This window comes from Dissoconium aciculare (assembly GCF_010015565.1).
Source record: "Dissoconium aciculare CBS 342.82 unplaced genomic scaffold K489scaffold_17, whole genome shotgun sequence".
NCBI classification, from domain to species: domain Eukaryota; kingdom Fungi; phylum Ascomycota; class Dothideomycetes; order Mycosphaerellales; family Dissoconiaceae; genus Dissoconium; species Dissoconium aciculare.
The window spans coordinates 288,806-315,881 of record NW_022984967.1 but is presented as its reverse complement, the minus strand read 5'-3'; the positions used below and the strand labels follow the sequence as shown (position 1 = coordinate 315,881).

The 27,076-nt window shown below is 51.5% G+C and overlaps 15 protein-coding genes across 15 annotated transcripts; 7 read left to right on the top strand and 8 right to left on the bottom strand.

The window, feature by feature from the left end:
• Positions 1 to 9: 9 nt before the first annotated feature.
• Positions 10 to 1,478, bottom strand: K489DRAFT_384810 (Glyoxalase/Bleomycin resistance protein/Dihydroxybiphenyl dioxygenase). The gene is made up of 3 exons (XM_033605943.1): positions 870 to 1,478; positions 553 to 813; positions 10 to 489 (listed from the first exon to the last, which is right to left on the bottom strand). The coding sequence occupies exons 1-3, from the start codon at positions 1,423 to 1,425 to the stop codon at positions 209 to 211; spliced, it is 1,098 nt and encodes a 365-aa protein (XP_033455652.1). The 5' UTR covers positions 1,426 to 1,478; the 3' UTR covers positions 10 to 208.
• Positions 1,474 to 2,367, top strand: K489DRAFT_92863 (uncharacterized protein). The gene is made up of 2 exons (XM_033609047.1): positions 1,474 to 1,665; positions 1,723 to 2,367. Coding segments are annotated over exons 1-2 (519 nt in total). The 5' UTR covers positions 1,474 to 1,663; the 3' UTR covers positions 2,240 to 2,367.
• K489DRAFT_396873 (NAD(P)-binding protein) lies at positions 2,111 to 3,351 on the bottom strand. The gene is made up of 4 exons (XM_033606890.1): positions 3,003 to 3,351; positions 2,757 to 2,924; positions 2,412 to 2,699; positions 2,111 to 2,352 (listed from the first exon to the last, which is right to left on the bottom strand). Exons 1-4 carry the CDS (start codon positions 3,324 to 3,326, stop codon positions 2,305 to 2,307), a joined length of 828 nt encoding a protein of 275 aa, XP_033455650.1. The 5' UTR covers positions 3,327 to 3,351; the 3' UTR covers positions 2,111 to 2,304.
• A 193-nt stretch (positions 3,352 to 3,544) lies between these two features.
• K489DRAFT_384806 (uncharacterized protein) lies at positions 3,545 to 4,902 on the top strand. The gene is made up of 6 exons (XM_033605942.1): positions 3,545 to 3,740; positions 3,800 to 3,880; positions 3,937 to 4,050; positions 4,107 to 4,434; positions 4,493 to 4,682; positions 4,739 to 4,902. Exons 1-5 carry the CDS (start codon positions 3,570 to 3,572, stop codon positions 4,648 to 4,650), a joined length of 852 nt encoding a protein of 283 aa, XP_033455649.1. The 5' UTR covers positions 3,545 to 3,569; the 3' UTR covers positions 4,651 to 4,682; positions 4,739 to 4,902.
• A 500-nt stretch (positions 4,903 to 5,402) lies between these two features.
• On the top strand, positions 5,403 to 5,620 carry K489DRAFT_327313 (uncharacterized protein; the record flags this gene model as incomplete). The annotated part of the gene is made up of 2 exons (XM_033601979.1): positions 5,403 to 5,533; positions 5,590 to 5,620. Coding segments are annotated over 2 exons (162 nt in total), but the record flags the coding sequence as incomplete, so codon positions are not given.
• A 465-nt stretch (positions 5,621 to 6,085) lies between these two features.
• K489DRAFT_309370 (uncharacterized protein) lies at positions 6,086 to 7,279 on the top strand (the record flags this gene model as incomplete). The annotated part of the gene is made up of 1 exon (XM_033600637.1): positions 6,086 to 7,279. A coding segment is annotated over one exon (1,194 nt), but the record flags the coding sequence as incomplete, so codon positions are not given.
• Positions 7,280 to 7,924: 645 nt separating this feature from the next.
• Positions 7,925 to 8,398, bottom strand: K489DRAFT_374227 (uncharacterized protein; the record flags this gene model as incomplete). Its single annotated transcript, XM_033603507.1, has 2 exons — positions 7,925 to 8,004; positions 8,074 to 8,398. 2 exons carry the CDS (start codon positions 8,396 to 8,398, stop codon positions 7,925 to 7,927), a joined length of 405 nt encoding a protein of 134 aa, XP_033455646.1.
• Positions 8,399 to 10,352: 1,954 nt separating this feature from the next.
• K489DRAFT_435050 (short chain dehydrogenase reductase) lies at positions 10,353 to 11,607 on the bottom strand (the record flags this gene model as incomplete). Its single annotated transcript, XM_033608584.1, has 5 exons — positions 10,353 to 10,811; positions 10,872 to 11,028; positions 11,124 to 11,231; positions 11,299 to 11,462; positions 11,524 to 11,607. The coding sequence occupies 5 exons, from the start codon at positions 11,605 to 11,607 to the stop codon at positions 10,623 to 10,625; spliced, it is 702 nt and encodes a 233-aa protein (XP_033455645.1). The 3' UTR covers positions 10,353 to 10,622.
• A 1,051-nt stretch (positions 11,608 to 12,658) lies between these two features.
• K489DRAFT_384800 (NAD(P)-binding protein) lies at positions 12,659 to 14,529 on the top strand. The gene is made up of 4 exons (XM_033605941.1): positions 12,659 to 12,755; positions 12,813 to 13,569; positions 13,624 to 13,807; positions 13,868 to 14,529. Exons 2-4 carry the CDS (start codon positions 13,030 to 13,032, stop codon positions 14,152 to 14,154), a joined length of 1,011 nt encoding a protein of 336 aa, XP_033455644.1. The 5' UTR covers positions 12,659 to 12,755; positions 12,813 to 13,029; the 3' UTR covers positions 14,155 to 14,529.
• Positions 14,285 to 15,343, bottom strand: K489DRAFT_92749 (uncharacterized protein). Its single transcript, XM_033609046.1, has 2 exons — positions 15,235 to 15,343; positions 14,285 to 15,138 (listed from the first exon to the last, which is right to left on the bottom strand). Exon 2 carries the CDS (start codon positions 14,980 to 14,982, stop codon positions 14,497 to 14,499), a length of 486 nt encoding a protein of 161 aa, XP_033455643.1. The 5' UTR covers positions 14,983 to 15,138; positions 15,235 to 15,343; the 3' UTR covers positions 14,285 to 14,496.
• Positions 15,344 to 16,448, bottom strand: K489DRAFT_92748 (uncharacterized protein). The gene is made up of 2 exons (XM_033609045.1): positions 15,452 to 16,448; positions 15,344 to 15,393 (listed from the first exon to the last, which is right to left on the bottom strand). The coding sequence occupies exon 1, from the start codon at positions 16,228 to 16,230 to the stop codon at positions 15,667 to 15,669; it is 564 nt and encodes a 187-aa protein (XP_033455642.1). The 5' UTR covers positions 16,231 to 16,448; the 3' UTR covers positions 15,344 to 15,393; positions 15,452 to 15,666.
• Positions 16,449 to 18,415: 1,967 nt separating this feature from the next.
• K489DRAFT_327384 (uncharacterized protein) lies at positions 18,416 to 18,850 on the top strand (the record flags this gene model as incomplete). The annotated part of the gene is made up of 1 exon (XM_033601988.1): positions 18,416 to 18,850. One exon carries the CDS (start codon positions 18,416 to 18,418, stop codon positions 18,848 to 18,850), a length of 435 nt encoding a protein of 144 aa, XP_033455641.1.
• Positions 18,851 to 21,842: 2,992 nt separating this feature from the next.
• On the top strand, positions 21,843 to 22,547 carry K489DRAFT_413672 (uncharacterized protein; the record flags this gene model as incomplete). Its single annotated transcript, XM_033608069.1, has 1 exon — positions 21,843 to 22,547. The coding sequence occupies one exon, from the start codon at positions 21,843 to 21,845 to the stop codon at positions 22,545 to 22,547; it is 705 nt and encodes a 234-aa protein (XP_033455640.1).
• A 1,579-nt stretch (positions 22,548 to 24,126) lies between these two features.
• Positions 24,127 to 24,882, bottom strand: K489DRAFT_413671 (uncharacterized protein; the record flags this gene model as incomplete). The annotated part of the gene is made up of 1 exon (XM_033608068.1): positions 24,127 to 24,882. One exon carries the CDS (start codon positions 24,880 to 24,882, stop codon positions 24,127 to 24,129), a length of 756 nt encoding a protein of 251 aa, XP_033455639.1.
• A 48-nt stretch (positions 24,883 to 24,930) lies between these two features.
• On the bottom strand, positions 24,931 to 26,415 carry K489DRAFT_413670 (uncharacterized protein; the record flags this gene model as incomplete). The annotated part of the gene is made up of 1 exon (XM_033608067.1): positions 24,931 to 26,415. The coding sequence occupies one exon, from the start codon at positions 26,413 to 26,415 to the stop codon at positions 24,931 to 24,933; it is 1,485 nt and encodes a 494-aa protein (XP_033455638.1).
• Between the last annotated feature and the right edge of the window lie 661 nt (positions 26,416 to 27,076).

Below are 27,076 nucleotides of genomic sequence, written 5' to 3'. Positions count from 1 at the left end.
ATGTGAAAAGTCCAAGAATCGATGAATCAGTCGGCCCATCCCGATGACTAATTCGATGAGCATGTCCAATGCCCAGGTGACTAAGTAAATTGCTGCCCCGATGTTAAGCCGGCCGAGTGAAACGCCTCGTCCAACAACTTGACCGACGCCGCTATCGCATCAGTGAATGACTTCACCTTCATGGGTTCCTCAATCAATCATTATAACACTACGGGAATATACCGTTATCAGCGAAGTCTTTGGGAACCTCTGGACCCCAAATTGAGAACGGTCCAACTACGTCGCGCTGAGTCGGCGTATCGATGTTCACCAAGTCCCCGTCTGCGTAATGCTCAATCTTGAAGCCACTGGAATCCTGCCAATAGTCGAAGATTTGGCTGCCCAACACGTGCCTCCCGACGCCCCATACGCTCTTCCAACCCTTTTTGGCCAGCCATTGATGGCCAATTAGCTGTGTGTCGAAATCTGCTACCTCAAACGAAGAGTGGTCTTTTGGATGGGTTAGCAAACATGGCTCAAATGGGAGTTTTGCGGATGTGGTGCGATACGTACGAATGAAACTTTGCTTGACTTCCGGTTGTGCGCGCTGTAGAAACAGGACATGATGATCTGTGTACTTCTCTCCGAGATCGAGATGCATGAATGCAAGAACATCCATATTTGAGAAGTCCCAATGATGTAAGATGTCGCTTGGGACGAAGTTGAAATTTGATGTGTACCACTTGACTTCGGTGTCAAAGTCGCGGTAAACGTAGCCCATGTGGCCGAGCTTGTGCACAAGCGCAGGACCTTCATGGAACCGCTGGAATTTACCTTCGATCTCTGGTCAGTAATTTGGATGAGTTAGCATCGTGAGGATACGTTCTTACCTTGCCGGGGCTTCGCGAATGGTGTGTTCATCGGGCCGAGTTGTTCGTGTGTTGCGCTTGGTTCTTTGGTCGTCTCGATCTCTCGCTCCTTCTGGCCGAAAATGACATGGAACATCGTCTTGTCGGATCGCTCAAAGCTGACGATGCTACCACCGCCTGGGGTATGTTCCAAAGATGCCACTTGAGCACCTGGAAGAGCGGCTGCCTTGTCAAACTCGGCTTGAGACGCGGCCACAAACGCTGGACCATGGAATTTTGGCTGTTTCGTCTTGCTCTGAATTGCGACGTAAAGAAAAGGGTCGATGCCATAGCCACGGTAGTATACCCGGTCTTCCTCCACCCTTTCTTCCACGAAACCAAAATCTTTGGCGAACTCTTTGAACTTCTCCAGATCCGGGTGCTCGAAGCTCACATGGCCGAGTCGAACCAATTGGACTTTGGAAGGATCATTCTTCACGTCCGGCATCCTCATATTTGCGAAATGAATTATAGACTCGCTGATAGAACGAGGAAGCGCAGAGAGTATGGTAACTGCAGCTCCGAGGACTAGCGACATTGGGATTCCAGAGAGACGCAGTGATGCGTAATCGTGTTCGACGCTCTTTGAAGGCTCTCGGCTGTGCGTTCAGTGTTTATATGAAACATTGTGCGGGGCATCGGCGGGTCTGTCCCGCACTGAATTTATGCTTGCCTCCTCGATGACGGATCTGGTCTTGGGGCGATTATTTAGGAAACGACATGGCCAGTCATAGACTCGGCAATCATCAATCATCGTCTTGATCCCGATTGGAGTCATGTGAGTCGCGTGAACATGCTGTCTCTTCAAAGACAACGATTTTAATTCTCTCCGCAGGCATCCTCATCCAGCCGCAGTCCATTTCCCCATTGCCTTCCTTTCCCTTGCATGCGGATTAGATCTGCTGCAAGTCTTCAGCGGAAATTACAATGTCGTCAACGTGAAGCAATGGGCATCTGCGCAAGAAATCATGAAGGCCGCCCATTACGCACAAATTTTGGGATTGATCGCCGCAATTCCCGCAATTGCGACCGGATTTAGGGACAGTATCAACAGTCTCTGGGGGCAAAGTCTCTACGATAAACAGACCAAGCAGCTGAGACCAAAGATAAAGATACTTGCGATACACACAGCCGTGACGATTATCGCAACACTAGGACACCTGGGCATCTTCTACAACCGGGAGCGCGTACAATCAACATGGGCATCTTTGGGCCAGCTTGATCCCCGAATCGTCGCGTTGGAGGCTATCTTCTGTGGGCTAATGTTCTTCGGCGCAGGTCTCGGTGGAAAGTTGGCGTTCCAGTTTGGAATGTGTGCCGGTGTCCAGCAAAAGAAGAACAAATCGCAATGAGCAGCCTTTGTGTCGCACATCGCCATGGAACTATATTCGATAATAGATTACAAAATAGCTCCGCATCACCGCCGCAGCTTAGCAAGTTTGAACACAGCATAGAATATTTTGTGCTATGGATGCTCATCAGTCTCATGCTCCCCCAAATTCTAAGTGTCATGCGCAGACTTACACTGATCCAGGTTGGTATCCACGTCGTGATATAATATAGATACCAACTTTGTGCGCCTTCCCAGAATTCTGGGGGAGGATTTTTCCGCACCAGCTTGTCCACAACTCTTCGAGCGTAGACTGCTGCCGGCATGCCATTGCTGTTGCCCTTATTCTTCATGGTTTCAATGTGATCTTTGATGGGCGTGTACAGGGAGTCCGGGGCGCTTTGCAGGCCATCGCGCAAGATGTTGCTCTGGACATAACCCGTGACGACCTCGCAGACATGGACACCGAAGGGCTGGAGTTCCTACGATTCCATCAGCTCTAGAGTCATCGAGCTTCGTCTTAGACAAAGGTTTTTTACCAGACGTAAAGTCTTGGTGTATTGACTCAAGGCTGCTTTTGTGGCATTGTATGGGCTCTGCCACACGACCGGGACAGCGCGCGTGACGCTGCCTATCTGCACGATCGTTCCACGTCCGGCAATGAGCAGCTTCGAGAATTTGGCACACATTCGCATTACTCCGACGACCTACAAAGAGAGCTTTCAGCATAACTTCATTCTCTCGTTCGGCGACGGGCGTAGGTCGATGACGTGGGATGCGCTCACATTCGTCTCGAAGACATTCCGAATACGATCAGCCTCCAACTCGATCGCTGGAGCAGCGTAATGTGCGCCGGCATTGTTCACAAGGTATGCCAGACCGCCATTGGCCAGCACGCTGACCTCATCGTACAGGCGATCAATGCTGTCTCCGTCGCATACATCCAACGCAAGTGCTTTGATGTTTGAATGATCGAGTTCTAGCTGCTTGAGACTTGCCGTATTTCTGGCAGTTGCAATCACTTGATATCCACGAGAAGCGAACTCAACGGCCAGAGCATGGCCAATGCCAGTGCTGCATCCGGTGATTAGGGCGATTTTGGGAGCCATTGCGGTGTTGATAGCTTGTCATGGTATATTCGTTGCACCTCTACTCTCTTAATGTATGTACGCACAGATCTGCAGCTAGTTGCGGGCATCGGCTGGTACAACATTACCGCGGCCTGGTGCCCCGCTGCTCGGCAACTGCCCCACAATGCCAGTCTCGCGATGATCATTCATAAAGGAAGAAGCACATGCGCGAGAATTCATAACTTCGAATCGGCTCAGAACACATCTATCGACAAAATCGTCATGTCGAAATTTAATACTTTGATCAAATTCACGGTGGAGGGAAGCGATAAGCCTTTCTTCGCCAAATTAGACCCTCAAACCAAAGTCGCTGCTGGATCTACCGTGACGGCCTTCCAATCTTTCGCCGACCTCGAGAGCGGCCAACGCTCAGAACAAGTCAAGATCAAAAAGGTAAATTTCATCAGACACAAATCATTCTAAATCGATGCTGACTTCATTATCTGCGTCAGCTTCTCGCTCCTCTGCCCTTCGAAAATGTGCCCATCTACTGCGTCGGTTTGAATTACCGCAGCCATGCGACTGAAGCAAAGGTTTGAGATGCCTGGAAGAAGTATTGAAGGTGCAATATTCTAAAGTCATGGCATAGCTTTCGGTGCCTGCATATCCACCACTATGGACCAAGCCCGCAGCTTCGTTGGCGGACCCTGCGGACGACATTGCGCTGAATCAATTTTGCGCAACTAGCTTGCCTGACTATGAGGTTTGTTACCCCAACCTTGCTTGGGCCAGTCGGGTCACTGACGCGATTGTTCATAGGGAGAGCTCGTTTTCGTCACGTCAAAGGAATGCAAGAATGTCAGCGTCAAGGATGCGCCATCTTTCATTTTGGGCTATACAGTAGGAAATGATCTCTCATGTCGGTTCTTCCAAATTCAAAGAAACGGTGCGGGCCAATTCTTCTACGCCAAAGCTTTCGACAAATTCGCCCCCATTGGTCCAGCCCTCGTCAGTGCAGGGCGGTATGAAGCGACGTCGAAGGGAAGGAGGTTGATCACTCGCGTCAACGGGAAAGTGGTCCAGAACACCGAAATTGCTACAGACCAGATCTTCTCGCCTGCACAAATTTTGAGCCATATGAGTCAAGGTGTGCTCACTTCGAACAGGAATCTTCCATGAGAAAGAAACTGACATGGATTCACCAGGAACGACAATCCCCGCAGGCACAGCAGTGATGACCGGAACTCCAGCAGGCGTGGGCGCATTTCGAAGTCCTAAAACATTTCTTCAGGACGGCGATTCGGTAGAAGTCGAGGTCACCGACGTCGGTGTTCTCCAGAACACCATTCGCTTTGAAGGGTGAGTGAACTTGCACCAGCAAAGCAGGGCCCAATGGCAAGCCTTTCCCAGCTATCTTCTTGATTGGACTTCAAGCTGACATCTCATCCTAGCTTGCAGTGGTGGGTCCGACCTTTCCTCGCGATCCAAGGTCTAGTGCTTCGTTTGGCTACATGAATTGCAGAACCTCTATGTCCGACCTTGATGTAATTAGAAATTTTGACATTGTTTAGGATACTGTTTTTCTCGTGGAGATACTCGTCCTGAATGATGTTTTTCCAACAGTTCGCTTGTGTAACGCAAAATGTTTGACCACACAGGCAGAGACACCCGACCGTCAAGATACGTACCCCTTCACCATAGAGCCTGAACTATCGACTGTGGACAGGGCAACGAACCAGTCAGGTCCACTCGCAACGAATCATCATTGGCTCTTGAATTTGTCGTGCCTACCAAGGCATCGGCATCATCCATGTATTCATCGATCTACTTGGGTACCCATGAAGCAAGTCGTACTGGCGGACAAACGGCCGATCTGAGGAAATGAATGTTTTGCATCTACAGTAACCTCGGGAAGAAACCGCATTTGCGGGGGAGTTCCGTTGCTCCGCGTTAGGGTTCAGCTGAGACATATTCACATATCATCGGAGAAGATGCCCCGCCCCGCTTGACTGCTCGTTTCCCACACGCATGATCGCCAACCAACGGATTGGGCTTGTTCTCCGCAAATCGCGTCTGCTGCACCACATCATCAACTTCTTCCGCGGATTCTCCACCATGGTCACCTTGACATGCGGCACATGCGGGAAATCCTTCTCCAAGAAAGAACACTATGTGCGTCATCTGAGAGTGCACACGCATGAACGCCCGTTTGCATGTCACGCATGTGGCCAAAAGTTCGCGCGCAGGTAAACGCATCGTCAAACATGTGACGCTCTGCTGTGGTTGACACGCATCTTCTCAGGGACACCTTGAAACGACATCAGATCTCTCACCATGGCGACGAAACTTCGCCAACACAACAGCAAAACGAAGTGGAAATGTCAATGGAAGAAGAAGCCGAAAGCGTCCGCAACTCGGTCCCAGCCGTGAATCTAGAACACCTGGAGCTGCAGCAGGCACTCGCAGAGGACACTTCCGCCCCATCGGCAGCCAACACTGCACTATCTTTTGACTTGACCGCAACACCATTCGATCCGTTATGGGACGGGAATTTTGAGCTGGGGCCTGATTTCAGCATTGGCGACCTTGGAACGTTTGATATTAACAATGCCGGCCCAAATAACCCTTGGCTCCCGCTCCGCCCTCAGCCAGAGATACCCGCTATGTTTACAGACGTACAGGTAGCTACACCTAGCTCAAGTACGAACATACCGGACAGGTGGCATACACGACTTACTGGGAAACGGCGGCCGTCTCGCGACGACGCGCTGTTGGAACCTTCCGCCGAACAGCTGCGGGAAGAACTGAGCAGATCTGAACTCACCACAAGTCTTCAACACCGCCTGCCCGATCCATGGCTACCACCCACATCATTTCTAAATCGCGCGCTTCATGCTTATACAACCCGACTGTGGCACCTGATACCTGTCGTGCATTTGCCTTCCTTTGTTCCCTCTCGAGCCCATCCGCTCCTCTTGCTGTCTATATGCTCTCTGGGGGCACTAGCCGAAGGCTCTCCCGACTCACTGAGACACGCTTTCAATCTCTTTGAGGGTATTCAAAAGGCCATACTTGTGGCTTGGGATCCCAATAATGTTTTTGAACCTGCTTCGCTGGCGCTCATTCAAGCGGCGACTATCGGTCAAACATTTGCAATACTCTCTCCAAAGGTTGCGCACCTAGCCACTGCTCGCGCCTTTCATGGTACGCTTTGCGTTTCCGCAGAAAATTTCCAAGAGGTTTTCAGAGCTGGACCTATGTCAAGGGATAAAGCTGCTGCGGATGGCGAGGCGTCGCTTGTGGCGAGATGGCAAGAATGGATCAGCCTGCAAACATGTATCAGAGTTGCAAATGCGTTGCAGTGCCACGATGGCGAGATTGCAGCAACTTTCCAAAGACGGCCAGTCCTCCGGATGCCACCCTCGAAAACCATGTTCGCTGCTTCAGATGCTATATTTCAGCTCAAATCAGCGACGAGGTGGCATGAGGCTCTTTTGATGGCCCCGCCAGAGCCAAACCCCGAGTCTGATGGTTTTTCGCCGCGCTGTTCAGTATACTCAGCTTGTGCATTTCTCGAGTCAATGCTAGCCGAGATCATCGAGGTCAGGTTGGCGCAGACCAACTTCATGCAAGCACAATTGGACAGGCTCGAACTGACTCTCATCGAGACTTTAGCGCGCTCCGCTGAAGTTCTGGATTCTGAGGCCTCAGATAGGCTATACATCAAGCTGATGTTTCATGCCTGCTTCATCCAGCTGCTTTGTAATTTTGATCAGATCGAGCGACGACTTGGCAAAGACGGCCAACGAAATGACAACGACTCGGCATTCGGCGAGATACGCGAATGGACAGCCACGGATCGAGCAAAGAGATGCCTCGTGCATGCAGCAAGTATCTCCAACGCATCGGCTCAATTTCGCTTGAGCGATACTCCTGCACTCCACGTCGCGAGGACCATGTACAGTGCAGCTATCGTCTGCATCGCGTACGCAACATCCGCCCCAAGTAATTTTAATATATTCCCTTCAAATCTCGCGAATACCTTTCCCGAATTTGGACTTCTTGGTACTTCGGGGATGCTTTTTCCGACAGAAAATGTTCATACTCGCAATCATTCGACCATCGATCATTGTGCTTCTATAGCTTTCTCACTCACAAGTGCGCTCCGATGTCTCGGTCCGTGGCAGAATGCACATCGATATTGCAGCACTCTCGAAGCTATTTTGGCCGAACACGAACGATGACTAATCCACAACAACGAACGATTGATGAAAATTTTGAAGAGTTGAACAATCGATAACTGTCCCAGAACAGCAAATGAGTGTTGCGATTTTCTCCGCAACATGAACGCCATCGGATGATATCACAAACGCGGCATGTAGAAATCACGAGGACATTCACTGGTTCAGGCGAAAACACATTGTCATTAAAGTTCACATCGAGCAGAGTCGACATCATCGTTCAGAAAGGTACCAAGGACCTAATAATCCCCGGTGTTACTCGTCCCACCCCCATCAAGGAGATCCCACAAGTCGAGATTTGAAATTATGGTTTGTTGTTTCGCGCTCCGATCGCTTCGCACCAGGCCAGCATTGCGTAGGGTATGATTGACACACAAAGATTTACAAGCCGAACGCTTAGTGGATCAGGTGGAGGCTCTTGAGGAGCTCACCGATGGTGTTCTCGGGGCTGAGGCCAAGGGCCTTCTCTAGATCCTCTGTTGAAAAAAGTGGTCAGTAATTGATGCAATCATCATCAGCCGCGGCGGCGGTAATGCGACACGTACGGTCAAGCTTGACGACAGATCCAAGACCGAGGTCCTTGAGGAGACCATCGGCGACATCATCGACACCATTAACGGTCTTGTCAACGGCACCGACGAGCTCCTTAAGGAGGTCGTTGAGGTCGCTGTCGACCTTGCCGAGTCCCAGGCAGTCGAGGAGCTCGGTGATGGTGTTGTCGAGGGTCAAGCCCAGGTTGTCAAGGACGGTGTCGATCTCCTTGATGAGAGGGATCTCCTGGCGAACGGCGACAGCCGAGCCGGTGTAGACAGTTGGGAGCGCAAAGGCGCTGGCGATGAACGCGAAGGGGAGGATGACGGAGAAACGCATGTTGATGGTTGGTTTGGTGTTGGTTGGTAGGTGAGGTGATGAGGTTGTTAATGGAAATAAAGCCGGTTGAGCTGGTGAAAGAGCGTTGAAAACGAGTGACTGGTCTTGCGACTGGATTGCTGATGAGGAAAGGGAGAGTTCTTGTTGGCCTGGACATGCGGATACTTATGTGAATTTCTGACAACCATGGAACTGTTCATCGAGTCGATAATCACGATCAGTGGTTGTCAATGTCCTTAGCGCACCTGCGCCGATCATCATCTATCGCTAGCCGTAATGATTCCTGTGATTCGACTCTACATTCGAGCCGTCGGTCGCATTGTTCATCACAACAAGGTTCGTTATCAGACTACACTACCGGCCACGGTACCTATGATCGGGTCAGTGCATGTGTCAACTTGCGCCGATGACTCCAATTCGCAAGATAGACTTTCTTTCCCCATGCGCTGACGACCCATGGCTGTCTTCCTACGAACTCAGAAGGACCAGTGGCTCAATTGGGGAAACGTGGAAGCGGTGCCGTGGGTCCCCTGTGCAGTGGGTCCCCTGCGGTTCCGCTGCATAAAGCCGCTGAACATTTCTGGCTCTTCGGCCGGCAAAGAACGTGTAGTCCTATCTTCCGAGAGAAACTTCCCAGCTACCGAGTCAAAAATTCCAAGAGTGCAAACGATCATCGGTTTCAAGCAAATATTGCGGTGATCCGCAACCGATGCTCGAGCGTTTACGAAATGAACTCATCAAGATAATCACTCGGGGGTAAGCACTAGTCATGATGAATCATCACCAACAAAGCACATCCATCACCCGCGACAAATTTGTTTTTGATTCGAGTAAGAGATAAGGAGGCCCACTAGACAAGACGATCGCCCTCTTATCATGTCCACCCAGTCGCCGTTGTGGGTTATTATGATATCAGGGGGAACGACGTTGGAGGTTCACGATAAGGCTAGCGAAAGCTTAAGGAGCAGGAGGCGGCGCCACGGCGCTGCCAAATTCAGGAACAGGTCTGGCGCCGTGGCCTAGCCGGGTTTCTCCAGCCGCACCGTCATCACGGGAGTTTGGTGAAATTTGAAAATGCGCAAATCTCCATGATAAGAACGTCGATCTATGGTCGGACTGGGCACTCCGATGTTTTGATCACTGTGAATCCTTCCTTTCGCACGAGAGGTGAAATAGTGGTGTTCGATTCAGCACTACTGATCAGCGGCCTGAGGACTCCGTTTGCGTCTGTTTCTGCACACGCAGATACGGTTGTCAGCTTTCCTTTCCATATGCACAGGGGCAGACCCTGGAGGTAAACTCCGGCGGCTCATGTCTACTTCCGCAACGGCTTACCGATCGAGAATACTACGCGTTGATTTGGACGGGCTTCTCACCTTCCGGCAAGGCGGCGCATGGGGAGGAGCAACAGCCCTGCAAGGCTTGGAAGTCCCAAGCCTGACGCAACCTTGAATAGAGAATGCACACAACCCTGCGTTCAATCATTGACTGCCTATGTACTCATGAAGAATACTGTAGGCTGAAGCCGGCATTTTTCGGTCACCTTGGAGCCTAGCATATTATGACCTCTCGGCGCCCGGACGTGCATCATGTGCTAGAAATACAGTTCGCGGAGTCGCAAATCCGCTGCCGTTGAAGACGACATCTGGTTGCAAAACATCCTTAATCCGCAACACGTGTTGTGACGGCATTGAAAGTTCGGTAGATGAATAATGGAGACTTCCATGAAGAATATTCCGCTCGTTTCGCTCATTCGCTGTTCGAACGCAATGAGCTTCCTAGAATCCGTAGAATATGTTCCATGAGACTTGTTGGAACGGCAAGGAGCAAGGTGGGATCCGGTCCTGACTGAACTCATCCTTGCTCTAGGGGAAGGTGCCGGCGCGTGAATGGCAAGGTCCACTGAATAACAAAAGACATCACACACGATTGGCTTCTTGTGATCTACCATCAGAGGATAAACATATTATTATTATCGAGATGCACACAGTATGCATGTTGTTCTTGGACGATTCAGGTGCCCAGGTGTCACTGAAGTTTAGGGTTGGGGTTAAATTCATCCCGTCGCCGCAATTAACACGCGGGGGTGACGAGCGCGTTTCTGTTCTCCAATCTTCCTAGCTGTCCCGTTCTCGTCCACACCAAAGAGCAATTAACGAGCATCATATTCGCCTCAACACGCAGACATAACATCAAGCTGTGCAGGACGCGCGTATAAAATCACTCACCATGGAGCGCTCTCCCCGTCGTACCTGGTCGGACCTTCTGCGTTCTGACATCCGTCCACGAACACCTTGAGGAGCTTTCCGTTTTTCTCAGCATCTGGCCGATAGATGATATCGAGCGATGCTTTAGCACCTTGCTCAGGCGTCCAGTCAGCCATATCACCACCACCAAGTTCCATATTCAACCACTGCCACGGTGTTTTAGCACAGCACCCTTCTCGATCAGCAAAATCCAATTTCCCACTTACGCCGGGAGAGATGGCGATGAATGCGAAATTTTGCTTCTCATAGTCGAGAGAGTACTGCACTGTAAGAGGATGAACAGCCGCCTGAGATAATTTGTATGCCGGTGCCGGCATGAAGCTGTATGCTGGAGCAAGAGCAATCGAGCCTACAGTGGAGGCACTGATGGGAGACATTTTGAGCCATCATTGAGAGCGTGTCGCGTATGCGGTGTGACTCCGAGGAATATCGATGATGGCGGTGCCGGCGTCACTTACATGTTCGCAACCTTCTTCAGCTCTCCTTTCTCGAGCAGCGGAAGGAAGGTGCGAGACACCCAGTGGACGCCGAGTACGTTGACCTTGAAGATCTCCTCGAGATTGTTCCTGCAAGGATATCGCTTCCATCAGCAGTAGTACGATATGGTGACTTGCGGACCCGTCAGTGTCCTACATCGATTTCGTGCCGTCATCTGCCCAGTGCGCAACGCCTGCGTTGTTGATCAAGAAATCCAAGCCCTTGCCGCCAAGAGCCTTCTCGACATACGGCCAAGGCTTCTGGATTGATGCCTTGTCCGTGACGTCGGATTTAGTCACGTGAACCCCAGTAGGGCGAGCCTTTCGCCAATGCATCCAAGTCGGCGGGCTGTTTGCGTGTTGATATGATGATTTTCGAGACTGCGCTCGCCGGTCGAAAGATAAGCTCCCTGGCAAATGCCAAGCTCAGGCCGCGGTTGCCGCCAGTGATCAAGAAGGTCGCCATGATTGGCACGATATTGGAGGAAGATGCCGAGATAAAAATTGAGAGCCAGAAAAAGCCTAGAAAACGAGAAGTGATTCTTGTCCGGTAATTGATGCGACGACTCTGACTTCTTTCTTTTGGCGAAATCGGACATCTTCTTACATCTTGTCTTGCAGATCGATTGCTGGCGCCTGCCTACTTTCTTGGCTACTCGGGCAGCTAGCTTAACGATATGCAGGTGTTGTATTTCACGCGCGGAAATAGCAACAATCATGTCCAGCCACTCTCACGCTAACACAACACAATTCTCAAAGTTACCGATTGAGCTATATCGTCGACCCAGATGCAGTCTCCCATGTCCACTCCTTACTGCTTCACCGTCGTTGCAGCCCATATCCCTGGGTCCAGACTATGTACAGGCATAGTCATTGCGAAGTTGCAACATCGCCTCTGAAGCTTTCGCAAGGTCATCGGAAGTGTATTACGGCTTCGCATGGCTTCACGTGGATTCAGCGTGTGCCATCTCCATGCCCCGGGGCGCATGCTGGTTGTCGACAGGTGCCGGAAAGATTTAATCATCCCGGCGAGAAGAGTTGTGACCGAACGATTTGCGCTGTGAATCTTGCTCGACAGACCGTTCATGACCCATGATGGAATACACGGTAGGTTTTTGGGTTGGGTCTGCGACGTCTGTCATTGGCATGTCGGCAATCTCTGTTTCGTTGAGGTGCCTGCGCTTGCGATTAAACTCGGCTTTGGTATTGAATGAACTCATACGCTGCTTGGAGCATGCGAGTCGGAAATGGAGCGAGCCACAACCACCAGTGGTCAAAAGACAAGGCCGTGTATGGGGATCCCGCTGTCTGACGTTGTTCGATTCCGCTTTCGCAGGGTTCGTATTGCTAACCATTGCAGGGTCGCTGATAGTAATAACCGCCAATGGACCACAAAGCGTGAGCTGGTCACTTCGTGGGAGGTCACTAGTGCCCCACCAAATCATCGGCCAAGCACCCTAGTCAAACGACACGCGCGATGCACTGTCACCGCCGCAAATCGTACACAGGACTCCATTTCCTGTCGCATGATCCTGCCTCATCATAGTCCGCGACAATGCGAGAATTCCAATAGATGACTCAGCTGCTTCATGTCAAAGCCATGAGTCATGGTCAGTCAGTCATTGTCCACCCGCATAAGTGCGAGAAGCTCTTCACTAAAATTTAGTCCAGCAAGGCGGTCCTCGCGGTGATAACGGTGATAAGCGGATATATCACGAGCACGCAAAGGCTCTGACTTGTGGTCTATAGGTATGTGCTCACGCCAACCCTCTGTGGATGGGACAGCGACAAGAAATGACGTCGATGTTGGATTCAAGAAGTTCAGAAGTAACATAAATATTCGAAGGCAATGCCCGACTCATAGACACATGTGATGCCCCTCGCCACGATGTCGCACAAATACAGCAGCCGGACAACTGCCGACGTTGTCGTCAAGGACCTTGCATCTCAGATTGCTGGTACCACCGTCTTATTGACCGGCGTTTCATCTGGAGGGCTAGGAGCATGTTTCGCAGAGCAAATTGCGAAAAGTCCACAAAAGCCGAAGCTCATCATCCTGGCCGGCCGCTCTATCAAGAAGATCGAAGAGACTGCCAGTATTGTCAACAAGGCAGGAGTTACGACGAAGATTCTCGAATTGGACCTCTCTTCTTTCGACCGCGTGCGCAAAGCGGCTGCCGAGGTGCTCGGATGGAGTGATGTCCCAACCATTGATGTGCTCATCAATAATGCAGGAATCATGGCTGTACCGTATGAAGTGGGTCCGGACGGCTTCGAATTGCAGCTCACTACCAATCACTTGGGACCATTCCTGTTTACCAACCTCATATTGGAGAAAGTCTTGGCTGCCAAAGAACCTCGTATCGTCAATGTCGCAAGCGATGGCCATCGATTGTCCCCATTTCGGTTCGCGGACTACGACTTTCATGTGAGAACCATTCCCTTTGATCGTGATTCACCAGCCAGCTGACAAGGCGGACAGGACGGCGAAAACTATGATCGTTGGCTCGCATATGGGCAGACGAAGACTGCAAACATGTTGTTTGCCGTCTCCCTGGCACAGAAGCTGGGTCACCGTGGTTTGACAGCCACCAGTCTCCATCCTGGTGTGATTGGCACCAATCTTTCAAACCACCTGGACTGGGAAAAGGACTTCGGCGACCTGGGTGAGCAACCGAATCTGATTCAATTTCACTCCATACGCTAACACAGAATGATCATTATAGTCAAGGCTGATAGATGGATGGGTAACTTCGAAGGATGGAAAGAATTCGAATTCAAGTCTCTCGAACAGGGCGCAATGACTCATGTCTATGCCGCATTCGAGCCGAGCCTTAAAGGTGGGAAGTCGTATCTGCTACGAATTGCGTCAGTCGGGCTTCTGACTGACATGTTGCAGCATACAACGGCGCATACACCCTTGACGGACATGTCGCCGATCCAAGAAATCCTCAAGAGACCGTCAAGTCTTGGGCAACGAACGCCACAGAGGCACAGCTGTTGTGGGAGCTGAGTGAGAAATTGGTAGGGCAGAAGTTCGAATTTTGATCACGATGTGCCCTCTCGAGCTCATGATGCAAGCTCAGACGTGTTGACGCTGCGAAGGTCACAACTTGAGCTGCAGATGCGCCCTGTACTCCGTCGGATTCGAATATTCCGAGTTATCAAATGTTTCTTCTTGGTCCGGCGTACTTGCACTGATGAATCTTGCCATTCGTCACCTCCTTGATCGATGCGGTCTGCGAGTTTTGCAGCTTTGGCGATAGGTCCAAATGTCAAGCTTTACATGCAAGATCTCGCTTTCGATCACTGGAGACCATTGAATTGACGTACATAGACATCTTCCAGTCGACATTCAGAAGCACATTGGCATTAATGCATCAGCATATATTCTCTCATATTGGGCAATAGCATCAATCTGTGTGATTCGGCGCAGACAGATCGCGACGCGGTCGTTATTTTCACACCCCTCAGCCCGGCAATCGAGAAGAGCGACGATGATTCCGTTGCCGTTGACTCCCAAGGGCTTAGTGATCCGTTGGTCGTTAGCTGTGAGAACTGGCGAGGAGCCTTGGAGTATTTCACCAGAGGAACTAACGTTTCCTGATCTCAGAAAACTGTCTGCAAGCATGCCACAACCCTTTTCAAGGGTCTTTGCGGGATCAGTCCAGGCAGATATGGACTGGTCCTCGGATGATTGCATGATCTGTTGCTGGAGCCTGATGAAAGCCTTCTCCTCCCCTTCGCCGTACATCGCCGGCATTGTCACATCGGGGATTCCCCTCGGGCAATGGGCGGTGTCTTCCTCTCTTGTGGTCTGTCGCCTCGCTGCCCATGTCATACTTGGCAGAGCGAATGGGTTCTTCGTTGAAAGGGTAGCGCTCGGCCATACCTGTAATGAGACAAATCTGCGAAGACAAGCCAGCTCTATCACCAAGCAGCGTCCAATCTGAAGAGTAGAATTCTATGATCTTTGGCGCCATCAGCTGCTCACAAACTAGTATCGAAATCAGCATCGTGTGCTTCGTGTTCAGCACGCTGATGTGCTCCTTGTTGAAGCCCCGTAGAATGATTCCAAGGGCTTGAGACTCACATGTTCGAAGAATTAAGAGAATTCGTGTGCGAAACTCTCACATGCCCAGGTGCAGAGCATAAGTCATTCCGGGATCGTGATTGCAATTATCGATGTGCAATCGCAGCCCCGATGCTGCTGCGATGCGCGAACCCGGCATTTCATCACCATAATTGCCTTCTGTTGACAAGTGTGAGATCCTGTCGAGTACCAATCTGCGTGCATCTGTTGATCATACATAGATTGGCGTAGTCAAGCGAGCGCTGTTCCCAAGATTACCAAATTAAATCAGCTGGTCTATTAGTCATCAACTGAAACCAGTATCTGATGAGTCATCGGACTGCCTCGTCCAGTTTTACCGATGCACGTACGTCTTTTAGGATTACGCTGTCGACCAGCGATCTCCACGATGTCCTTGCTCCTCTACAGAGTCCTATCAGCTCGTTCGAGCATTCACCGAGAAGTTGCCTGGGTCCTGGGCGCGTTACTGAAAACTTCCGATCGACCGAGCAAGCCGCGTGAACGGGCTATGCTACACCCACCTTGCGCTGAAAGAAACCGACTTTGACCTTGGCTGGTGGATTTCAACAGCAGTGGGTCATGACAAACGACACGAAAGGTTATCCCACGACTCATTGTAGGTGATCGAGACGTTCGCGGCGTGTCTGTTGCTTTCCGCGACTCCGTCGCCGCAGGTGCTCCGTCACAGCAGTGAAGGTCCTCAGCCTCGTTCTTCGAGTGCTTCATTTGTGCAATCCTGTCTCTTTTCGCGATATCGCAGCTTGACGAGAACCGGGCCGTCCGCGCTCTGACGTCGCTCGAACGTCGCACGAGGCATCGCATCGCATCGTTCGTCAGGCAGGCGTCCGTTCGGCGCCGAGTCGACCTGTGATGCAATACTCGTTGCGTGGTGCTGCTACAACAATCTGGGAAAGCTGAGCTCGTGACCCATGGAAGTGTCATTTGCGTTTCCCAAAAAAGCTGTTGGTATGTGCTGGTCAATAGATTGACGTACATTTGTACTCAGCAGTGCTTCACGCTTGTCAAGAGAAGGCTGTCGGTAAAGAGACCACACCGACATCGAAACTCCGTCCCGCAGCTTCGTTCGACCAGCGCATGTACAAACATGAATCTTTTCCTGAAGCCCCTAAGGTCGCAACGGCTTCACATCGATGCTTGAAAAGAATTCTTCCGGCTTGAACAAACGATCACACTGAAACGGCCGATGTAGAACGCTCGAAGCCCGAAGCCCGTCAACTTCACAAAGCGCCATTGCCGAATATGCCCAGTGAGCTCCCATTATACCTGGGTAATTTTGGAAAGTAACAATTACCACATATTCGCTTCTCAACGAAAATCTACCAGCCCGTCTGAGTACTCACCGGAACTTTGCTCAAGCCCGAGCCTATAGTTGAGGCCGTTGACTCGCCCAGCAAGCCGCATGAGCGAGCTACACTGCACCTACCTTCTGTTGATTTGGACGTACTAAAGCCTTCATACGATAGCTGTGAGACAAGACACAAGAGGGCATCATACAGCCCATGACAGGTGACAGAGTACTTCGCATCGCTTCTGTCCCTGCAAGAGACCCCGTCGCAGTAGAAGGAGGCCCTCAGCTTCGTAGTTCATGCAACTCAAATTGTGTGGTGCCTTCTTTTCGGGACACCAAGGCTTAAACAGCGACAAGCCACGCGTGCTGTAAACTCCGACGAGGGTCGGATCTAGACTTCGTCGCGCGCCCAGGAGGCGTTCTCCCCAGCGCGCACTCGGCTCGTGGTGCGCCACTCGCTGTATCGCTCGGCTATGGTGGTTTGCGATAACGTGGTTGAATCGACCACGAGAAAAACACCTTAGGCCTCGGCCAGATCTTTCCAGGCTGCGACCTCGTACGAAACATTTATTGTCTGTTGACATGTGTTGAAACAAACACACAAGCCACGAAGCAAGAATGTCACCCGCGAGGTGCAGCAACCCCGCTGCGACTTTCGGCTCGTCGCCGTTTGGCGTTGTGGCGTTGCGCGGATGGGTACCGCACTCGCCACAAAATGACATTCTCGAACAAATTTCGAGAACGTCTCGGGTAGTGTGCTGAAGAAAAACTTGCAAGCACAGCTGTCCGGTTGTTCATCAAAGGGTCTGAGACATGTTTCATATCGCCTGAGCCATCGATTTGTCAACTCTTTCTGGTCTGCCGAGGACCCTGGCTGTTGCAGATGTCGAATATGTTCATGTGGTGATGTGCCGGAACTTAATCCTTGTCAATGTTTTTCTTCTCCGCGATGTCACTCGAAGTGTTACATTTCACGAATAGGAGAGGATAGAAATACCGGTACGGCCGTCGGAACCTTCGTTATCGGGTTGGCGACTGCTTTGAATGCCTTTGGATACTGCGGAGGTGTAGCAGTGACATTGGTCGCGTCGCAAAGTCGGAAGCCACAAGTTGGCGCCTCAGCGGGACATTATGGTTGTGTCGAGACGCCGAACTGTTGTGCAAGAAAGGAGAGATGCCTCGCTTCTGTAGTCGACAGACATCTTTTGTTGAATGCTTTCGTCAAGTGGCTTTGCTGGGGACGCCGGGTCTCAAATCATGATGCTGATGCCAGGGTTTCGTAGCTTCAAGCGGGAGCTCCTGATCGCGCTCCCGGATTGCAACATCGAAGAACACGATTGAACAGAATCTGCATGCATCCTGTCACGTCCTCGGGAATGAAAACGCAATAGATTGACGCAGGCCCATCATTTCGATGCCACTTGTCGATGAGGCTTCGCTCTTTAGCAACTTCATCGGTCGAGGACGATAGAGGCCTTCATGTGATTGCAAGCTCGGCAGGGCATGCCAGAAGGGGATTTTTAGAGTTCGAGCAAAAGACCACAATCACATGGCAAGCTCAGAATAGCAAGGCGATTAACGTTTGTGGTCAGTCTTGCGATGCAGGAAAAGGCGCTCATTCTGGCGGATGGAGCTGAGCAAATTTCATGTGACGTAATTTGTGGAGCTATGGCGACTTCTCAACAAAGAACTCTGCCTCCCTCCAGCTCTCGGACTCTGGACTCCGATCATCAGGGGCTTATAGCTTCATTCGCCTGTGTTCGCTTGTATACTTTATTGGCTTGATGACGGACAAAAGTCACAATTATCAAGTTTACGATATCGCCGCTATCCTAACTTTATCGCGTCAAGGCCGCCCAAAAAGTCGTCGCGATGTCACCGCCGAAGCCCCTCCTAGGACCCGCCATCGGTCTCTGCGCATGGACGCTCGTCATGGAAGTCTGGATGTACGCCATCCGGCTTCCAGCATACCGGAAGTACAAGGTGGACATGTCCGATCCACGAAAAGTCTCGCAGGAGCTCAAAAAAGTCCCGCCACACATATTCTACGCCGGAGAAAATTTCACGCACTTGATGGAGCAGCCGACGACATTCTTCGCGATTCTATGGGTGCTGCACGCGCTGAATGCTACGGATGCTGCAACGGTAGCTCTTGCATGGATGTATGTCGCGCTGCGGGTCGCGCACTCGCTTGTCCAGGCGACTTTCAATCAGATCGACCTGCGATTCAAGGTATTCGCAGCAAGTGGTATGGTGCTGGCGATGTTGACGGGGCGGGCAGCGATGGCGCACGTGTCCCAGGCGTAGGCCGTTCGAGAACGAAGTGATCCAGCTGTTTCGTGAGGAGGGCTTGCTGCAGTCTGCAGGCAGCTATAGCTACGGTATCAGAATCTGCGGTTGAGCGACGCGACCTGCACGAATGCTCCGATAATGGGAATGCATTCGCCCATTCGGGTCAGGGACGGATTTTTCCTTTTGTGCTGTTGTTAGCTATCGGGAAGTTCCTGCATGAGAAGGCGTTGCGAGGATGAGCCGTGCACCGGCGGTCGGGCGGGGCCGGATTTGCAGGGGAGATGTGCGTCACTCCTGAAAGTCGGTACGATCGCGAAGGATGACGGTGGCATTTTTAGCATGTGAATGGACGGAGGCGACTCCTGGCAAGCAAATGTAGAACCTTAGCAACATCTCCACACAATATACACTATGACCTGTCACTTGGCCTGTCGTTCATCATGGTCGTACCGGGAGGTGCATTTTGTCGGGTTCTCGGGCAGGTTCGCATCTTGCGGCGAAACCTTCGAAAGGTCCGGCGGTCTTCTGAGCTATCTCACTGCCGACTCTATGGAGCTTGTAGGTGCTGTAGCTGCCAGCAAAGCTGCAAAGCTGGATGCACACTACCGCGACTACACGACTGTGCCCAAAACGGCCAGAAATCCTCGGCATGTGCAAGAGTGCATATGCCTAATTCGACGGTCGCGGTACCAACAGCATTGGATTGTGCATAAGCACATTAGTGGAGGATAGTGCATGTACGTCGAGAGGCCGGGAGGCGCGGGATCTCAGGAGAGGCACAGCTCTAGGTGCATGTGGAGGCTGACCACATTGATGATGATGAGACGGCACGGGATCGCATACAATAGACACTACATGGTGCATGAGACGGCTGCGCCAACACATGCCTGGTGGGAATTGCTTTTTGTCATATGCGATGTCGCGCGGAAGCATGCTGTCCACACGCGAACAATCGACGACACCACAATGCAGTGTACCGAGGCATGCGCTGTGGATGATCTGTGAGAATGAATGGTCAATCGGCACTGGGCAGTATGACATCTCACCAGTCTTCACAGGAGCAGGACAGGGCCCCTGGAACGCTGCAAGGAACAGGCCAGTGCAGCAAGGACGAGCCGTTGAAAGACACGGAAAAGTACCGATATGCATAAAGCCGCACCCCTGCACAATCGACGCTAGCCAAGAATGTTACATGCTAAATCTAGTTGTAGCGTCCATGACTGCTTCAGGTCGCGATCATGATAGTGATTGACATCATCAATTAGTCAATACTGGAAGATCGTCCCGAAACTTAGCTGGAAGAGAATCAGAGTCCATGTCCATTGAGGTTACATTTGATATTTGATCGGTTCCTGACATCACGACAAGGAGCAAATTTATGCGCGTCCGCGCTTTTTTGTTCGCCAACGATTATACCGAGGCAGCTTCAACAGACAGGACACAGCGCGGGACAGAAAGGAACAAAGCGCTGACATGCAGTGCAGATCATGGCCGGCCGATCGAATCGGGCATCCATCCCAACCTCCCGCCCGTATTCAATGAATTCTGCTACGTATTACGCCGACAACTAACCAGCATCGCGATCGGTCGTCAGCACAGCAGAAATAACATAACCGTCATCGAGACGCACAATTCGATCCCACGCGGGAGACACGCAGAGCTGTGACACTGGCGAATATGGAGTGCACCCGACAATCGAAAGCTGGGAGCTCAGGTGGAAAAAGCTTGTGCAGACGCCCAAAGCTTGCCCGGGGCCCCGCATGTTGGAAAAGTGAAAAAAAGCCCTGGGAGAGCCCTGGAATGGCCGAATGTGTGGTCGGAGAAGCGAGAAGTAGGGGTCACCCCAATGATAACTGCCCATGTAGGTGTATCGAAGATGACTGTAGCCGACACGTGATGGTGTGTGGCTCGCCTTCCCACCTTCCCAACCACCTCATGTGTTGTCTATTTACAAATCACCTCCAACACTAGACTCTCTTTCCTTCTTTTCTCAGCGCCAAGCCTGACCATGACCCACATCGATCCAATGATCGACGCTTAGGTTGATTCGGGTACCTGGATTTGAGTGCAAATCCAAATCCGTCGTACCGTCGTATCTGCCGCACTGCCGTGGCGGCGTCCCGGGCAATTCCAGGTGGTCACTATCTCTCGCCAAACTCCCAATGCGACATGCTGTAACTACACAATCTCTATTGCTGACCCAGGAATTAGCTGCATCTGCTGATCTTTAATCTATTCGTCCATCGTCATGTGTGATCATAGTGACGAGAGATGTTATCGCAGGACAGCATGATCCAGGTCCGCCCACACCGACCTCCCTGTACTTTCCCGCTTGCAGACGTCGCAAGATCAAAGTAGTATAGCGGATCTATCATGCTGGCAATGATGAGGATGCTCCGGGCACGAAAGACGCCATAATTCCGCCGTCTCTGTGATTCAGGCGCACGTTGAGAACGCCAGCGCAGTCCCCAAGCTCCCGCCGAAACGCACGTCTCCTGCGTCCGAGTGGCTCAGCACCTCCGATTGCATCGTGGGCCAATGCCGTCACGACGTTGACACCACGGACACGGGCCTTTTCTCCGCTCGCCTTCCATCGATGTTTTTCCGTCAAGGTCCGGGCGAGGGTGCGAGGGTACCACGCGATGATCACAACGGAGATCTCCGCATTGAAGGACCCAAATGGTGCAATCGCTTTCGGCCGACTACTCGCTACCTCGGACTATGCCTGCATGACTGCATGAAGCGTTGGGCGATGATCACCACAGTGATGGCAGTTCTGGCCGTCATGATGCGATATGTCACAACTCCTGGCGAGAGATATGCTCACCACTGTATTCGGAAGCCCTTGCGGCTCAAGCTATTGGCTCGTGAATGAGAGCCTCCTCAAAGATATATAATCGTCTCCCGACGTCTTCGAACAGTTTGGAGTTTTCCTCATCCGCAGCATATCATTCAAACCAGCCCTTCTTCATCAACAACTTCACTTCTTCCGTACCTACCACTCAAGATGCGTGTCTCCGTCCTCACTCTCCTCGCGGCCACCGCTGCCTACGCCGCTCCCGTCGCCGAGGCTGCCGACGCCAGCGTTGACTCCTACGCTCCCAAGTACTCTCCCAAGCCCACCTACGGTGCCCCGAAGCCAGAGTACACTGCTCCAGCCGTCAACCCCTTCGAGGTCATTAGCGACGCTGCTCTAGCTATTCTCAAATTCAAATTATACCTCATCGAGCAAGGTGCTAAGATCATCTTGTCGCCTTTCGAGCAGCAGTACACCGACAAGTACCACCCGGCGCCTGCTTACCCGGCCCCGGCCACTCACTACGCCCGTGGCTACGAGCCCAAGCCTACTTACGGCAAGGAGAACCCCTTCGAGGTTCTCAGCGATGCCGCTCTTGCCGTGTTGAAGTTCAAGCTATACTTGTTGTCTCAGGGCGCCAAGATCATCCTCTCGCCTATCGAGGCCGCATACAATGAGGCTCACCACCCTGCCCCCGAGTACCCTGCTCCCAGCCAGCACTACGCCCGTGGCGAGTACAAGCCCGAGCCCACCTACGGCAAAGAGAACCCCTTCGAGGAGCTCTCCGAGGCTGCTATCAAGCTCCTGCAATTCAAGTTGTACTTGATTGAAACCGGCGCCAAGATCATTCTGTCGCCCGCAGAAGCCTTGTACAACGAGACCCACCACCCAAAGCCTAGCAAGACCTACTACTGAGACTTCAGCGACGATGAACGTGGAGGAAGGACATGCCTGGTGCATGTGGATTTTCCATCGGCCAGTATCCCTCGCGCATGCACAACATCGTAACGCTTGAGGCGTGGGCGGTGCTGTATCGTTGGGACCATTGAAGACGGATGAAAAGAGAATCGCTGTCACGACTTTTATATGATGTAAACAATGAATAATGCAACTTCTTGGCTCGCTCAATTTCCACATGACTCCATCGCAGTTTGATGAGGCTTTGAAATCTTGTCTCTCAACATTGTCGATTCGTTTTCAAAAGTGCACAATGGTAGTACTCAATGCTCGCATAATGCTGGTGGTTGCACCGGCGTTAATCGTCCCGCGCGCGGCTTTCCGTTTCCGGGTCTTGTTCAGAACTCCGCAAGCCTTTTTCGTGCCTGAGATACAGGTACAGGTGTCCCAGTGTCGACAGCCGCAGAAACAGCCCGCCCGGAGATGCGGGTTTGAGGCAGCCATTGCCTCGTACGCTGTTCGCCCATGCCATCGAGAATAAAGTTCTCCTTGTCGTATTTGAGCAGGAACGCGCTGGCAGTCGTGATGTTGCTTGAAGTAAATGCTTGGTCTCTCACTTGAGCTTGCCGATGTATCTTTGTTGATACGTGTGAAAGCCATAACAGCCGTAGCAGTGACGGAACGGATGGCTTGCGCAGGGATGGCGATTAAATTTAGTCCGCCCTGCCCTGCCTTTCCTCTTGTCTGTTGGTGACGTGACAACCTTAGAAATTTTAGTAACTGTATTGAAACCCGCTCATGGTCATGGCCCACCATTCAATTATGCCACGCAAATGTAAATATACTCACTACATCATTGCCGCAGCTTAAAATCGTAGCAAGGTTTTGAATATATCGAATTGACACCGTTGTGTTGTACCAACTCGGTGCCTACTACGATGTCGATGTGGAGCTGCATACATTGAAGATTTAATGTCGTCACGAAGTCTCGACAGTAGCAACTACAAGCTTGATACGTGCTTACAAGCAAATCCATTCAAAGAAGCTAATTACATCTGTAATCAATTCCATCAGTGGAATCGTGAACAAAAGACAATCGAAAGCATCATTGGGATCGTGAAAAACCGCGCGTACGAGTGAATACGAAAATCAGGAGCAAAAGTCAGAGGGCAGCCAATCTCATCAGTTCAAAGGGTCATTGGCGTCGTCAATCCTCCGGACGCTTGTTGGAATTGGAACGCACAGTGATTTCGAAATACATACACCTTGGGCCACCTCACTTGTGGGTCTTCTTTGCCGGACGTGCAGGCGGGATACGGCGTTGACTCTGAGGCTCGTCTTCCTCATCGTCATCACCGGATGGGGAGGCTGCACGCTTTTGACTTCGCTTAGACGCTGGCTTCGACAACAGTGGTGTCATAAAGGCGCTGTGTATAGCTTGCACCGTCTTGGTTGGAGTCGCAGAGGCGGTCTGTCCAGCGTTCTTGCTTGAGGTCGCGGATGCCGTTTGCCCAGAGCTTTTACGCGGCGTTGCGGAGGCAGCTTGTCCAGACTTTTTGGCAGGGGTCACGGACGCAATTTGCACAGACTTCTTACGCTAGGATGACGACAATGCCTTGGGATCGGTCTTCACTGATTCGGCCGCAGCTTGCTTGGCGAGGCGCTTTTGATCGTGGTTGTGCTGGCGGATCATCAAGCGCATAATGTCATTTTCGATGTCCTCGTTGAACTTCTGTGTACCCATGTAGTGGTCCCAGATCTTACGGTTGATAGGGTCGTTGTACAGACGAGCATCTCCGGTGTCACTGGATTCCTCTTCTTCCTCATTGTCACCGTCGTCGATTTCTTCGGGGCTGTCGTCGGTTGCCTTCTTGCTGTCGATCACCGCGTCTGGATGAGGAGCCCATGATCCCTTGATAACGTGACGACCGATGAAGTATCGCTCGTTGCAATTGAGGACGTCCTTATGGCTGTAGTCTGTCACGCCTGGTCCGCTCGACTTGTCGTATCCTGGATGCGAAAAGCCCTTGATGACTTTCAGCTGCTGGACTTCAGTCAAAAACGATTCCACTGCGGCTTTGGCTTTCTTGCTTCCGTTGGTGCGCAAGCGGCCCATTTCCTCGATCCAGGCCTGATCCCGGTTGAGGGACCACAAATCGATCTCGACTGGAAACGCTTTCAGCTGTTCGGGGTGGAACGCGTACTTCGATTTCCTCAGCCACTGACGTGTCCCGGTATTCTTAGTATCGGCACGAAACTTGTCGATGGTTCCGACGTGCCATGGGCAGGTCTTCTGCTTCTTATTGCGGTTGGCTTCGTTCCAAGCGCGGAGCGCGTTCACATCGCAGCTCATGTCGTGCTCCAAGGCGTCCTCGCCGCACAAGATCAACCCTTCGTAGGCTCAGGCAAGGCGATTGTCGATAACGTATGGCAAACCAAGTGGTGGTAAGTCCTTGTGGACACCGCATTTCTGGCTGCTGAACACGCCAGGATACCACTTGCGCAATTCCTTGGCCGTGATTTCACCGTTTTGATGCAACACGAGTAGCTCGCCTGTGACATCGTGGCCAAAGATGGTGCCCTGTGGCGGAAGCGCTGCACGAGAGATTTGTCCACGAACACAACGGTACTCCTTAAACTTGTGCCATGGCCACGACTTCATCTCTTCCAATTTCTGGTCGGATTGAACATAGCTATCATGGCCATAACGCCAGAGCTTGGCTCGGTATTGACGAACAATTGGGAGGACGTCATCGTCGTCACCGCCGTCATCTCCACTGTCGTCGCTGCTGCTGTTGTCTTCGTTTCCGTCGTCTTCTTCGCTTTCACTAACTTCGACTCTCGCGACGGCCCTGCCACCTCCAAGCTGTTGTGACTTCTTAGTATCTTTGGCCGTCTGTTGTGTCTTGTTGGATTTCGGTCCAGCATGCGTGACGATCCCATCGTCATCGGTGTCCATCAGTTCCTCGAAACGATCGTTGTCATCGATGCCAGAAATATCCTTGCTCTTGATGTTGGCAGCGTTTTCAAACAAATGTCCCTTGTAGCCCTCGACAATCGCGTCTTTCAGGAGTGCGTTAGGAACAGTGTCCCAATGGGGGATCGAGTACAACACCGGCCTGGTCCACGCATCGCCAACCTTCAGTAGTGCGGCGTTTCGCGTGACAAGCCTACGCAGGTGGACTATGAGGTTGCTTTCGACGGTATCGGGTTCTCCAAGCTCCTCGATAAAGCGCATACGGATTTCGCGTTCCAACTTGGTGACGCGAGCACGTGTGAGATTGGTTGGGAGGATGGTGCCGTCTGCGAGCGGGTCGAGTTTCAGCCATGTTAAGAAAGTGATGGCCATTCCGTTTTTCTCGCGTGGAGCGAGCATTCCGTCTTCATTCTGGTATGCTAGACCGGCAACGAAGGTCTTGTTGTTGGCTGCCTTCACGCTGCGCACGGGTTTGAACAGGCCTCGCGCCGCGTGAGGGAACTCGTCGATGAAACATGCCCGGTTCTTGATCTCGACTTGAAGATCCTCGAGGCTTACGCCTACAGTCTTTGCACTGTTCTTCGCCCAATTGCAGAGATGACGTTCGAGGTAGACTGGCATCGATTGCCAATTCTGGGAGGAAATATCTGGGATGGTGTCGTACTTGCGGCAAATTCCCCAGAGCAAACAAGTGGCATCTGGATAACCGGGTTCAATCAGCTTTCCCTCTGGTTGAATCATCGTGACGAATTCGTATCGTTGCGATGCAATGCTCCAAAGGGATACGTTTCGCTCGACTAGATATGTGTTGCTGGGAGTGCTGTCGCGAAGTCGGGATTGGAACTCTTCGAGGTGACTGTCGAGGATCTTGACCCTCTGACCGTGACGGAACACGGCGTCAGATGTCATGTGGAATCGTGAACAATGGTCATGTAGTATGAAGAGAAACATGAATCGACTGGAGTGGATAGCCAGTCTGATGAGAACGAGGCCAGAAACGATCAGTTTAGGCAGAATAGCAAGCATTTGAAGATGTAACAGTAATTGAATGTGTTTTCACCTGCACCAAATTGTTGTTATTTTTAGTGACGCTCCCATTGTTGGGCTGACGCGTCGTTGCCTACATAGATGATTGTTTGTTGACGACACATTTTCACTTGGAGGTGACGCCACTTGTTTGTTCAAATGCCTCCAGCGTCATGTAACCTTGGCGGTGTCGAGCGGCGCCCTGGTACTGATTGCAATTGTTTTACACGGGTTCTGAAAACGACTATTGCAACAATTAATGACAATGAGCTTGATATCGACTGCATTCTTGATCGCCCAGGTGCATTCTGTACTACATTTTGTAATGCCCAAGACGTACACCTGAGTTTGCGGGACACGAAACTCTTCTTAATGTGGAGATATGACCGATTAAATCTACAGTAGAAGACGCAGCCAAGTTTGGAGCTTAAGAGGTCATATGCATTTTGGACATGGTATGTTTAGGTAGAATACACAACCAAGGCCCGAGCGACTTGTAAGGACCGCTCTGTTGTTCATCTTCACGTGTGTTCTACATCTCATA